We start from the raw sequence: 13,915 nt of genomic DNA on the forward strand, positions 1-13,915 counted from the left end.
CCTGAAGCTGGACACCAAAGAGCGCTTGAGGCTCAGTTTGGCTTCCAGCCGGGTGTGTGTGTGTGTGTGTGTGTGTGTGTGTGCGCGCGCGCGCGCGTGCGTGCTCATGGGCTCAGAAACCTCCCAAGTTCTGACAACGGGCAAGTGAGATCACAGGCTTCCCATTACGGAATGCGGAAGTCGTGGGAATGAAAGGCACAGCATAGGGAACAGCGTCAATGGCACTGCAACAGCGCTGTATGGGGACAGGTGTGGCTACACTGTGGAGAGAACAGAATAATGTACAGAGATGCTCAATCACTGCGTCGTACATCCGAAACGACTCTAACAGGGTGTGCCAACTATACTCAAATTAAAAAATTATGTTTCCCAACAGCATCCATCTATCTTGACACGAATGGGAGAGATCGTCACACCCTCGTTTCCAGCCACATCTCTCAACAGGCGCCTTTACGTGGCGAGCAACGTGTCGTTTCGCTGATGGAAACGTTCAGCAGGAGCGGGCTGTGCGGCGCCAGCCTCCCCGGCCCTCGTGGCAGTGACAGTGTGAGCACGTATTTACGAGTAAGAACGACTTTCGATTCAGAAGAAAAACGGGTAGTGACCCCCAGCCTGGCAGGGGGGGGCTGAGAAGCGCGACGGGCCTGGAGAAGGGAGGCAGAGCCGCTCACCTCGGCCGTGAGCTGCCGCTGGGCATCCTTAGCCGCCCCCAGGTGCTGGACCAGCTCTTCATTTTCCACGGCACACTGCAACACGCCAAGGGGCCAGTCAGCTTCTCTTTTAAGACACTGGAAGCGGCTCACTGTTCTCCTCTTAGTATCTGAGCTGTTACAATCCTGTCACATTTCTACAACGAGACTTCTGTGCCAGAGTAAAAAGTTCGTCCTCCTTCTATACAATTTTGAAAGCAGCCTTGCCCCCATCCAGCACAGCCACGGCCCCTCTCCACACGCACATCACCTCGCCTTGCTTCTAGCAAGGGCCTGAGCTGGGAAACTAAACTGTATTTGGGTTTGCTTCTTGCTGCTGCAAGGCTGATTTTAAAAAGGGGAGTGTTGTTCTGCCACAGAGCACACTGGGTGTGCTTTGCAAGAACAAATATTAGACTAGAAAATTCAAACATTAAATTCCAAAACTCCCTATCGACAGCACCTTTGTTCACAAACTCTTTTAACGTGCAGATTCTTTTTAGGAGATAAGTGGTGATGACAGGATCCCCTCCCCGGTTCAGGACAACGAGCTTTGTCCTATTGAATCTGCTAAGCCTTTTTCTCCAAAAGGGCAGCACAAAATCCTAAACTATGAGACCAAAGGGCACGGTCTTCAGGTGCAAATGCCATCTGCACCGGCTCGAGAAACAGAAGCCTTACAGCTTTGGCCTTCTTCTGCAAGTCAACTATCTGGGACAGCAGGTGTGTGATCTCCTCTTGCTGGCGGGCAGCATCCTCAGTCTTCTTGGCCAGCTCCTCTGAGATACTGGCAATCTGCACATTGGCATCCCCTTTAATCAAGAAATGACAATCACCAGAGGGAGTCAGACCCAGAGAGAATGGTCTCTTTGTGGCTTGCACAAGAAAAAGCATCTTTGTTACAAGACGGGGGCGGGGGGGGGGGGGGAGGGGGGCAGAAGTGGAGAGAACACGGAGGGAGGAACAGTACCCATTTTCCTGCCCCGGCTCAGTCAGGGCAGCCCCCAGGTGTGGCTCCCGGGCCTGGTGTGGGGGCCCAACCCCCCTGACCCAGAGGAAATCAGGCTTTGGGCGTCAGGCAGAAGATGCCACACCAAACCAAGGTCCATCTGCCCAAATTCTCACCTTCATGCACGAGCAGATCCACATCATTAACAGGAACCCCTGTTGCACCCCATTCTAGAAGGAACTGCTACCTGCACAGTCTAATTCCCTTGGGTGCTTTCAACCCATATTCAGAGTCATAACTCATTTTACTAGATGTGAACACAGGGTGTGTTTCATCTACTGAGTGTTCTGCTGAAGCTCAAAATATTGTTTGCCCTTTTGTCTTAACTTGTAAACTTATGATGGAGGGGACAGGGGAAGTACTTGTTTGCAAAGCAGAGAACTCTGGCCTCAACTTTTGCACATCAGTCACGAGAAACCAGTTTTTGCACATTAACACCGGAACTCCGTAACCGGGCTTAATTTAGGCATCATATAACTCCAGTATTCCAGTAGAAAGCCAACATCGAAATCAGACATCCGTCTCCGTGAGAAGAGAAATTAAGACAGTGCATGGATGGCAACCTAGCACCCAATTTCTCATGAATCAGAGTGAGGGGTGCCTCTAGTTTTCAGAAAAATGCTACTGAACCCAAGCTGGCAGGGAGATTGTACTTTCTCAAGGGTGATGCAAATCTGTCTAGTCACAATGATGCAGAAAATAAAAAGAGGGGGTAGGGGTGGAGCACGAGGGCCAGGACATACTCAGCTCCTTCACACAGTCGTTGACCAGCTGCTGTTCCTTCTCTTCGTAGGTGATGGTCTCCGTCTTTAGCTGGCAGGCCTGTGGACAAGGGTCAGGTCAGAGGCCCCACATTCACATCTGGACTGGTGGGGCGGGCAAGGCCGAGGCGTAGAGCGAGGATGAACCTGGGTCTGGGATGCTGCCTTTGGCCATCTCCCCATCTGTGATCCATTATACCCTCAAATCCAGAAAGTCCATCAGAATGCCCTGCTTAGTTAAGGAATCGGATGTTCAAAGCTGAAGAGATGAAAACGGTGTACCACCAGAGGGCGCCACACAAAGCAACATGCATGCTACAGGAGCCACCCTTGTATCAATGTCTGTCTATTCGTTTGCGTCTGTCCCAGACCGCAGACACAGACCCCTTTGTGACCCCAACAGTATCTAGGACTCAGCTCTGTCTACCACGGGCATTCTAAGGATGACCACAAGAATGGCTCACACTTGTTTTATGTGAGGCACCTTCCTGTGAGGTCTGACTTGGAGTTAGAGCTATTGTATTCAGCTTAGTAAAAACCAGGTACAATAGGAAAGCACCAACATTCAGAGACCTGAGAGACAGGACTCAGAGAACCTGCTCCAGGCTGAAAACGTGGGAAAAGAGAGATCCGAAGGTTTGATGAAAATATCCCAGGTAGAAAGAAGGTATCTCTGAGCCCCCAGATCCCAGGGAGACACTATACTCCTGAACTGAGATGGAATCTGTAGCTGGGATCGGATTCCCTCTTGCTTTAGGTGGGCATTCTGACAGCTGAACCACTGTGTGTCCAGGACTGGAGCATTTACCTGGGGCAGGCACTAGAATGGAAAACTCTGGGCAGCAATCCTGGCTCAGCCACTGGCTGGCAGAGAAAGCTTGGACAGCCCTCTTTGGTCTCTCTGGGCTTGTATTACCCACCAGTAAATGAGGACTAGAAGACCTAAGATCTAAGAGAACATCACCTTCCTCATGATTAGCCCTGTTCAGCCAAGGCATGAGGCTCTGTCCAACATGTGAGCAAGTTCAAGGTGGTCTGTCCTACTGGAGGGGTTTCAGGGACCCCTGGGCCAGCTAAGGTGGGCTTGCAGCCCTAACTCGACTAGCCATACCTCTGGCCACAGAGCATAAACTCACTGAATTAGGACAAAAAGTACCAAACTTGCATGCCTCAGTGTTTCCAGGTAGGGGCAGTGGGTGAAGGGAAGTAACGGGAGGTTCAGAATCACAGAGCCTCACAAATCCTGGCTTTGCCATTCACTATCTTGCACCATGGTAGCAAATCAAACACTCCGCTGCCTGGGTCCCGGTTTTCTGGCTGTAAACGAGGAGCTTCCAGCCTTGCAGTGAAACTTGAAAAAAAGAACACAGGCAAAGTGTCTGGCACAATGACTAGCCAGTCAGAAATACTCAAAAGCATGAGTTCCCAAGTGGCCTTGGCTCTACCTTTTTAATTGTCTAGGAAATAGGTCTCCAAGTTCTCATGTGCTATTTCCTTAGGGCATATCTGACCTGCGGCAACCTGGAAATGAGGCTTTCACCCTGGGCTTCCGCGTCATTTCCATGCCAGAGCTGGAGGACACCATGGAGAGACCCCCTGCCCCCGCCACCGAGGGACCCCTGCCCCAGCTGAACGAGGAGGGGCCCACCACTGTCCCCCACCCTGAGGATCCCACCCGGATGGGCGTGTGCTCCCCGGAGGCCAATGGCCAGCACACAGACGTGGCTCGCCTGACAAGCGCTGGGTGCAGCTGGGAGCTGAGCGCAGGCGACTCTCCCACAGACTGTTGCCTCTGAGAATGGTGCTGTAGCCACGGCGGCTCCGGCCACCTGAGGCCAAGGGGCCACCACCCTCCAGCGGGGACGGGAGCAGGGAGCGCGCTTCACCTCGGATCGGAGCACGACATTCTCCTCCTCAAGGTCCTTCAGCTTCTTCTGAAGAGAATCCAGATGAAAGTAGTTCTGCACGTTGGAGGATGACTCATTCCTCTTCAACCTGGGGGAGAGAGCACGGGCTCACTCTGGGGATAGACGTCTGTTCCCCGCAACCTGGCAAACCCAGGGAACCTCGGGGGGCTCTTCCATCGAGTGATCATGAAACATGCAGGTGTGACAGTGACCCCCAGGAAAACAGCACCCGTCAGCTCACAGACTCGCCACCCTCAGGACCCACATCCCAACCCTCTGTCCATCACTGGCATTTGCCACATGGCCTCAGAAGTCAGCAGGATCAACTGCTCAAAGCCTACACAGTTCTGGATGCCTGGAAGTCTATTTAATGTTTGTAACACACTTCTAACGTGCCTAGAACAGTTTTAAGTACTCTGCTTGCACACTCATAACCCTATAAGGACTATCAGTCTCTCCATTTTACAAATGCAGAAACGAGCAGAGTGGTTAAGTAACTTGGCCAAGAGCACGCAGCTAGTAAAACCACAGAGCCAAGGTCTGAACTCGGGCCACTGGGCTCGAGAGTTCGTGCTCCTAACGTGAGGCTCTGCTGACCCCCAGAGAAGGCCTCACACCTTCTGCTCCAGGGGCCCACCATGGCATCTCTGGTTCCAGAACCCACCTGCCGGGCCCATGGCCAGGCCAGATCAATCAAAACTGCTAAATGTCCCGCTGAAATAGCACAATCAATCTGTTTGAGGCAGAGGAGATGCTCGGTCTGGGGAAGGCTGGGAGTGGCTGACCTTCACGGCCGGCGAGGCGACCCTGCCGAGGCGAGTCCAGAGACCCTGGCAACAGCCAGCCGCCTGTGCCCCGGCCGCAGGGACTTACGGAGTGGAGCACACGGACTCGGGCTCGCTGTCCTCTGCAGCACTGGCGTAGAATTGCAGCAACTCATCCTTCATGGACAGCTCATGCCGGAGCTGGGACACCTGCACAGACACAGGGGGGGACAGCTCATGCCAGAGCTGGGACACCTGCACAGACACAGGGGGGGACAGCTCATGCCGGAGCTGGGACACCTGCACAGACACAGGGGGGGACAGCTCATGCCGGAGCTGGGACACCTGCACAGACACGGCGGGGGCTCACATTCATCCCCAAGCACTGACAATGCCCCAGTCACGTTCCAGCACTTGCTGCTGGGGGGACGACGTTTCGTTCCTTACCAAAAGTGAACGCGTGTAATTGATGCTGTGCTCGACAAAGAAAAGAGATTGCATTTGACCCCGTTTAAGAAAAATACAGTCCGTTATTTTTTGGACAGAAAGCCCTCTGCCTAAATTTATAATTTTTACTTTGGTTCAGAGATGAGGTGAGAGGGGACTAGAAGGTTCCAGAATGGTATTTGGGGAAGGGGGGCAAGGCAGCATATGGGTTTTGCAAGTGGCCAGATGATCGGCTGGGCAAACGGCCAGAGAAAAAGATCCTGTTACCAAATGAAAAAAAAGAGGCCATTCACTTCTGCTGAAACAGAATGCCACCGCGGACCGGGACCCTGGCGATGCCAGCTCTGGGTGAGCAGCTACAAACAGCTTGTCACCCCTCACGGCCCCACCCTGTGACTGCTACACCCTCACAGGGCTCCCAGCCAAGCCTGGCCAGGCCTTGCTCTGTACTCAAGGATCACAAGATAGCAATTTCAGACACAGGGAGAACAGAGGCAGACATCAGGAAGTGGCCACACTGATTACTGCTAAGGCAGCTGTTGCAAATCACCTGATTTATACTTGACGTCTAAAATAAACAAACCTGTGCCATAAAAGTTTTCATTGCCCGTTTACCACTCAGTACAGAGGGACAGGGAGCTACTGCTGTAAGCAAAAATTAGAACAAAGTTTTCATTCTTTCTGGTTTCTAATCTGATTTGGGGTCCGTGGTTTATTTTGGCTTTCCTACACAACCGAGTGTTTATGACTTCCATGGAGAAGCAGACTTTATGTGCACAAAAGCTTTAGTTTCAATATCTAGACTGACAATTTAATAATATGCCAAAGGGGAACATATCACAGCTTTCAAATTCAAAGCTTTTCCAAGGAAAAAGAGGTATTTCCACTTCCCAAGAGTTGGATGCCATTTGTGTGAGGCGAGGAAGCCCCAACACAAGGGCAGGTGCGCGGGGAAGCAGCCCGTGAGGGGCAATGGTTGACCATTTACTGGGTCCTGGGCAACACGTTCCTCTGCTCAGAAGACCAGGCTGAGGGGCGCCTGGGTGGCTCAGTCAGTTAAGCGTCCGACTTCAGCTCAGGTCATGATCTCGCGGTGTGTGGGTTCGAGCCCCGCCTCGGGCTCTGTGCTGACAGCTCAGAGACTGGAGCCTGCTTCACGTTCTGTGTCTCCCTCTCTCTGCCACTCCCCTTCTCATGCTCTGTTTCTCTCTCAAAAATAAATAAGATTTAAAAAAAAAAAAAAGAAAAAAGACGAGGCTGACCTGGAATGCTTTAATGCCTGAGGGAAGGGGAAGTCAGGCCATGACCACTGGGGGCAAGGAAAGCAGGGGTCAACTTTACTTCTCCAAAACACAACCACATTTGACCTTATTGTCTTTCAAAAGATGCAAATCTATTTCATCATATGAAAACAATTATTAAACCCAGACAACAATAGCTGGGAACAGCTTTAATGAGGAAAAGGTCTGAATGCATCTAAGAGACACAAGTAAGGGCATCCCTTCCCACTTAGAAAGTTTCTGATAGAAAATAAGGGAGAAGAGAGGTGCCTGGGTGGCTCAGTCGGTTAAATGGCTGACTCCTGATTTCAGCTCAGGTCATGATCTCACAATTCTTGGGTTCGAGCCCCATGTTGGGCTCCGCGCTAACATTTCTGAGCCTGCTTGGGAATCTCTCTCTCAAAAATAAATACATGTTAAAAAAAAACAAAAACAAAAACAGGGGTGGCTGGGTGACTCAGTAGGTTAAGCGTCCAACTTCAGCTCAGGTCATGACCTAACAATTTGTGAGTTTGAGCCCCGGGTCAGGCTCTATGCTGACAGCTCAGAGCCTAGAGCCTGCTTCAGATTCTGTGTCACCCTCTCTGTCTGTGCCTCCCCTGCTCACGCTTTGTCTCTCTCTCTCAAAAATAAACATTGAAAAAAGTAAAAAAAAAAAAAAAAAAAAAAGGGGGGGAGAAGAAACCAGGAGAAGAAGAATATCAAATGAAAGTCCTCACGGCTAAAATTCCAAATTAAAAGAACAGGATAATGGAAAAGAAACTACAGGGGCGCCTGGGTAACTCAGTTGGTTGAGTGTCCGACTTTGGCTCAGGTCATGATTTCATGGTTTGTGAGTTCGAGCCCCGCTTCAGGCTCTGTAACAGCTTGGACCAGGGAGCCTGATATGGACTCTGTGTCTCCCTTTCTCACCGCCCCTCCCTCGCTTGTGCTCTCTCTCTCTCTCTCAAAAATAAACAAACAAACATTAAAAAAATAAAATTAAAAAAAAGGTACAAAGTAGGGCCCGGCTCTAACTCCTAAGCCTTGCAACACCATCTGACTCTGCAGAACTTGCCTCCTCCTGCCCACACCATGACCTTCCGGGAAACCAGTGGTACTCCTCTGAAACCCGAGTCCCTTGAGATAAACCTACTCTACCCCCTACCCCTGACCACTGATACTCTTTCGCCAAGATTTGTATCATGGAAATGACAGGGTTTCTATCATGACAACAACAGGCTATTTTTTGGGTCTGTTTTACAAACATGAAATTATATGGTAAGGAAGACTGCGATCACTGGCCTCCTCTGCAGCACAGGCTGGCCTCCTCCTGACCGGGCTCCCCGCCAGCCTGCCCATGCCCACCCCCCTCAGGACCCCCTGCTCACTGCCGTCTTAGCCCGTGTGCACTCCTGCCACGTGCTGAGGGTCTTTCCCAGCCTATGGAGGATGCGGACTCTCGGGAGACGGGGACCATGAGGGCTGTTCCTACCCAGCTGGTGCCGTCCACACTGTCCGAAGGAGGGTCATGAACAGAAGGCGCAGCGGGAAGGCGGCTTTCTGCCTCCAGGTGGCCACTTCGGAGCAGGCAGGTCTAGGGGGCCTGAGCCCAAGCCCACCCGGCCCGGCCTTCGCCACAGCTCCTCACCTCCTCCCTGATGTGTTCCACTTGCTCTTCCAGAAGCTCGTTCCTCTCCGTTAGTGTCTTGTTCTTCTTCAACAACGACTGGCCGATCCGAGCAGCCAGTTCTAAATCCCGCTCTTTCTATGAAAGGCAAGAGTGAGAACAGACGTTCAAAACACCTGCGCTTCCTGAAGGAGCCAAGGGTGCTGCGTGTCAACTGAGGAAAATAGGGCATTTAGAAATGACAAAGGAATGAATCACTCGCCATCCGCATACCAGCATTCGATACCTGTTCAGAGAAGGGGGGCGCTCTGCCCACATAACGCACAAGAGCTACACAGACCTCGGGCAATAGGAGAGACCCTTAAAATCCTAGGAAAACAAGTCTCTGTTCCTACCAGAGAAACATGCTTCCGAAAACATTTCTCTGCAGCAGCTTTGGTATTTGTGAAATCCTTAAAAAGCGGTCCCTAAGTTTCCTCAGGGAGGTGCCATCAGTAAAGAGGCAGACACCGGAGGTGTTAAGAAAGTTGTAACAAATAACTTCAGGTAACTTACTTAACGGGTAAGTTCAACTCCCATTCTTGACATGACTACTTTCCATGGGGCGCCTGGGTGGCTCAGTCGGTTAAGCGGCCGACTTCAGCTCAGGTCATGATCTCGCGGTCCGTGGGTTCGAGCCCCGCATCGGGCTCTGTGCTGACAGCTCAGAGCCTGGAGCCTGTTTCAGATTCTGTGTCTCCCTCTCTCTGACCCTCCCCCATTCATGCTCTGTCTCTCTCTGTCTCAAAAATAAATAAACATTAAAAAAAAAATTAAAAAAAAAAATTAAAAAGACATGACTACTTTCCTTATAAAATTGAACCAAAAGCCTATTATCTCCTGATTGGTGTCCCATCTGAACAGGTGGCAAAGGCAAATGCGTACATGGCCTCGGGCCAACAGCTTCCACTTAACAAAGGTCAGGGAGACTCCAGATTAGCTTTTTATAAACCGTCAGTAGGTTGAGAATCATTTTTGTAATGGCAACTGCTATTTTGTTTTAAATGAAATTCAACGGCACAAACTTGAAATACCAAAGTGAATTCCACGTGATAAGGGTATTAATTCATGTTTACGCTTTTGCTTGTCACGTATTTATGTAGGTGAGTATCAAGTCACAACCTAAGGTGCATTTCTTACAGTGGGTACCGGTCGAGTTTAACTGCTCCGGGCAAACCCTTCTCCATGACTGTAAGAGGTCGGGTTCTGCCCGAACATCCTCGGGACCCAATTCCCTCATCTGTTCTCTCATCTTAGATGGCGAGGGGAGGTGGGGTTACCCTTGGAAAAGTCTTCTAGCATTATGATTCAGAGGTGAACGATATTTAAAAAAAAAAAAAGGAAAAAAAAAGGCAGCTTTTACTTCTAACTTCTTACATCTGCACCAAATTATTCTGTGCATCAGCAGCACACCTGCCCTGCTTCTCATGGGAGTTTCGCTGAAATATGAGGCAAGCGCTGGAGGTCAAAGTATGGTCTGGGAGAACTCCGGATCTGACACTCTCTCTTGCACAGATGGTGGTCCCTCTCCCCTTGGTCTTCGCAGTCCGAAAACCTGCAACTGTTATCACCACTGCCCCAGAAGCCAGCTGGGTGTCACATCAAGGGCCACAGATACGTCCAACTTATTCCCACAATTCGCGCCTCCTCCTGTGCCTGCCAAGGAACAAAGGGGACCAGCCCAATGAGCTGCACAATGAGCTGCCCAATGAGCTGAGACACTCCTCTCTGTGGACTTACCCACGCTGGTTACAGCGTCTTCCAAGGAGGGTCCCTAGCTCCACAGGTGTGCTCATCTGGTCCCTGGGGGAAAGGACCTCAAGGGACTGCGGGAGGGAACCTAGCTCTCCAGGCCGACTCAAAGCGAGCATTTGGTGCAGGCAGTTTCGGCCGGCTAAAACTCGGTTAAAACTGGAGTACCAGTGTCCATTTGGAAGCATGGTCTCCGCGAACGTAACGCAAGTCTACTAAATCCGTCCACCGGAACAAGCTCTCACGCTGAATACCCAGCTAGCACTTCACGCCCATTGACCGCTGTGCCACCATCACGCGTCCATCCCAGCGCGGACCGTGCTGAGTTCCAACAAGCACAGGCATTCTGTACGCCTGGCGCCACGTCCTATGGGCAGACCCCACGGCACACAAATCGAGCAAAAATGGTCATCATGGAGGTCCGCTGGGCAAGGCCAGCTGGAGCACCCGAAGGACGGCGAGGGCTTCCCACGGCACACAGAGGCCAGAGCTCAAGGGCAATAAGCAGGGGAAGAAAAACCAATGAGCTGTGCGCCCAATGAAGCCCCTCGCCCTCCGCCATTACACGGCAAACCTCAGACCCGGGGGCCTCCCTGCCCTGCAGCTGGGCGGCCCTCCCCTCATCTATACCAAAGATCTCATCTTTAGAGTAACATAAAAACTCTCTGCTGGGAAAAAAAAAAAAAAAAAAAAAGACAAAAAGTAATGATAAAAATATTTATGGATGAAATGAAAAAATTAAACAGTTACATGGTGCCTAAAGGTTATCTAAGGGAGGGTGCCTGGCTGGCTCAGTCACTAGAGCAAGGGACTCGATCTCCGGGTTGTAGGGTCAAGCCCCACATTGGGTGTAGAGACTACTTAAAAGTTATCTAAAGGTAGTTCATCGAAAAGTTACAATAGGTAAAAACTTACTGTAGTAGAGCTGTGTTTTCTTTCCTAAGGGGACAGACGGGTTGGGTTTCTTCTGGAGAACCAAAGGAATGAAAGCACTCCTATTTATTACAACCCGCCGACATACGGTAAGTGTTTACTTCTAAAAACAGGAAAACATCTAGGCTATGACCACTGGGCTAAACGACAGTGAGAACGACAGGTTACAAATACATCATTTAGGCCCTTGGAAATCAACAATGAAGAGAGCCGGTTCCTTCCTTCCTCGGGAAATGCAGCCACGTGGAGCTCATTCCAATTGCCTGTGCTTTGCCGAAAAGGATTGGGACGTGGCTCAGCCCCTTTTGCCGGTGACGCTCGTGTGGTCTGACGCAGCCCTCGGGATGGAGAGCAACAAGCCTCCCACACTGAGCAGCTGACTCATCTCATTCACCGATCTCAGGATAAAACGCATGACTAAGGGACCCTCGGAACAGCCCTCTCCAAAGGTAACTCCAGCGGCAGGATGCCAAGGCAAGCTGAGGAATCCTCTTTCCCGGGGAGACAAAGCAAGAGCTCCCCTCCGCCCCCCTGCCGGGCTGTGCTCTGGCATCCCGCGCACACCCCGCCGCCTCCCTCCCCGGCACCCCGCCTGTGGACGGCAGGCCTGCAAACTGAAGCAGATGGTCAGAGGAAAGGGAACCAAAGCCAAGCCAAGCACGGTACAATTGTCACGTGACCCAGGCCGGGAGACTTGAACCCGGGAACCACCTAGTTCCAAGGAAAGGCGGTGACTCAGATGTGGCTCTTATCAGGACAAGAATGGCATTATGAATAAAATGGAGACACCCAGACCACTGCCATGGTGAGCTGCTAAAAATAAAACAGAGAAGGCACAAGAGAGCCACCTGAGGAAAGCGCCCCACAAGCCTTCTTTCCAACAACTCAGCTTCTTAAAAGGATGACGGCAGGAGACGGGCTGGGGGAGGGGAACTACTGACACCCAGTATCCTATCCGCAGGAAGGCTGTGGTCCCCGGCCTCTTCGGAAGCAAGCCCCAGACGTTCAAGCGGAGACAAATCTCGCCCTGTGGGGGGATCACGTGGCACTCCAGCTCACGCCTGGCAGGAGCCGAGAACTGCAAGCAGTGGGCACTCACAGAGGCAGCATCCCAGAAAAAATACGAAACAAAACGGAGGGAACTGCAAGATGACTCCTGTGCTCACGGGGCTCATGGGGGGGTGGGGAGGCGGGCTGTGTTACAGACCACCTGGGGCCGTGGTGACAGACGGCTTCACAGGTCCCCATGAGCCAGGGAAAGATGGGGCATGTCCCTGGCGACAAGTTAGAAGGGGTTTCAGAATGTGGTCCGTAGGTGGCTTTTGGATACCACAGTGAGGTCTCCTAAGTGTCTCCAAGTGTGGGGGGTGGGGCAAAGTGGTCAGCAGGCTTGGGATGGGGGCAGCTGCAGAGAAAAACAAAACCTCACCGCTGAGGCTCTGGGGGCCGGTGGAGCAGAGTGGCCTTGGAATGAAAAGAAAGGTCCAGACGTAACCCCCTGAGAAGACCAGAGGGCTAACGGTGGGGGGTGAGGGGCAGATGCTGGAAACACAAGGGGGTCCTGACAGCTGACAGCATGGCACCACGACGGGGTGGGGGGGGGGGGATGGACACAGTGGGAAAGGTTCTCATTTTCAAAAGCCAGTGGTGCCAGGGCACCTGGATGGCTGTCAGTTGAGCGTCCGACCTTGGATCAGGTAATGATCTCACAGTTCGTGAGTTTCAGCCCCGTATCGGGCTCTGTGCTGTCAGCACACAGCCTGCTTTGGAGCCCTGTCCCCTTCTCTCTCTGCCCCTCCCCCACTTGTGCTCTCTCTCAAACATAAAATAAACGTTACAAAAAATTATGGGACGCCTGGGTGTCTCAGTTACGTGTCCAACTTCAACTCAGGTCTTCTCTTGAGGTTCAGGAGTTTGAGTCCCACATCGGGCTCTGTGCTGACAGCCCAGAGCCTGGAGCCTGCTTCCAATTCTGTGTCTCCCTCTCTCTCTGCCCTTCCCCCATTCGTGTTCATTCTCTCTCTCTCTCTCTCTCTCTCCCCCTCTCTCTCTCTCAAATATAAATAAACATTAAAAAAAAATAAAGAATAAAAAGTCAGTACTGCCAACCAAGCTGGCCCCCAAGTGCCTAATGCCAGCCACTTGCCACCAGAAGGCCTTGTCACACAGCCCAAAACCTAGCATCACTTGCTTGGGCCTGAGAAGTTGGTAACTGCTGTGACATGCAGGTGGCCAAGTGCTCTCAGCTCCTGCCCACACTCAACACAGCTGGGTCCATTAGTGAGGGACCAACTGCAGGAGAAGGGGGAGAACGAGCTGCTGGGCAGGTGAGCCCTGAGAAACTCAGGGGGGAATTCAGAGTCCAGGCTTCGGAGCAGCTATGAGAAAACTGGATATGCAGATGGGAATAAACACGGGGGAAGAGAGACATAAAAAATGGGGTAAATGAGGCGCCTAGGTGGTTCAGTCGGTTAAGCGTCCGACTTCAGCTCAGGTCATGATCTCACGGTCTGTGAGTTTGAGCCCTGTGTTGGCCTCTGTGCTGACAGCTCAGAGCCTGGATTCTGCTTCAGATTCTGTGTCTCCCTCTCTCTCTCTGCCCCTCCTCCGTGCTCTCTCTCAAAAATAAATGTTAAAAAAAATTTTTTTTAATAAAAAAAAAAGCGGGGTAAAAAGACGCCTCTAAAAACTCTGGGTCCCATCACTCCCACTCAGCCCTGTGTTT

The 13,915-nt window shown here is 51.6% G+C and overlaps 1 protein-coding gene across 13 annotated transcripts in view; it reads right to left on the minus strand.

Annotated features, from left to right (window-relative positions):
* TRAK1 (trafficking kinesin protein 1) overlaps window positions 1-13,915 on the minus strand; it is a 194,950-nt gene that overhangs the window by 30,209 nt on the left and 150,826 nt on the right. For all 13 annotated transcript variants that reach the window (XM_045437019.1, XM_045437017.1, XM_045437018.1 and 10 more), the window contains 6 exons: window positions 8,488-8,604; window positions 5,240-5,340; window positions 4,346-4,454; window positions 2,442-2,520; window positions 1,371-1,501; window positions 672-746 (listed from right to left, as the gene is read on the minus strand). In XM_045437019.1, coding sequence (XP_045292975.1) covers window positions 672-746; window positions 1,371-1,501; window positions 2,442-2,520; window positions 4,346-4,454; window positions 5,240-5,340; window positions 8,488-8,604 — 612 coding nt within the window. The remainder of the gene's footprint in view (window positions 1-671; window positions 747-1,370; window positions 1,502-2,441; window positions 2,521-4,345; window positions 4,455-5,239; window positions 5,341-8,487; window positions 8,605-13,915) is intronic.

The sequence above is a fragment of the Leopardus geoffroyi genome, chromosome C2, assembly GCF_018350155.1.
Source record: "Leopardus geoffroyi isolate Oge1 chromosome C2, O.geoffroyi_Oge1_pat1.0, whole genome shotgun sequence".
NCBI lineage: Eukaryota > Metazoa > Chordata > Mammalia > Carnivora > Felidae > Leopardus > Leopardus geoffroyi.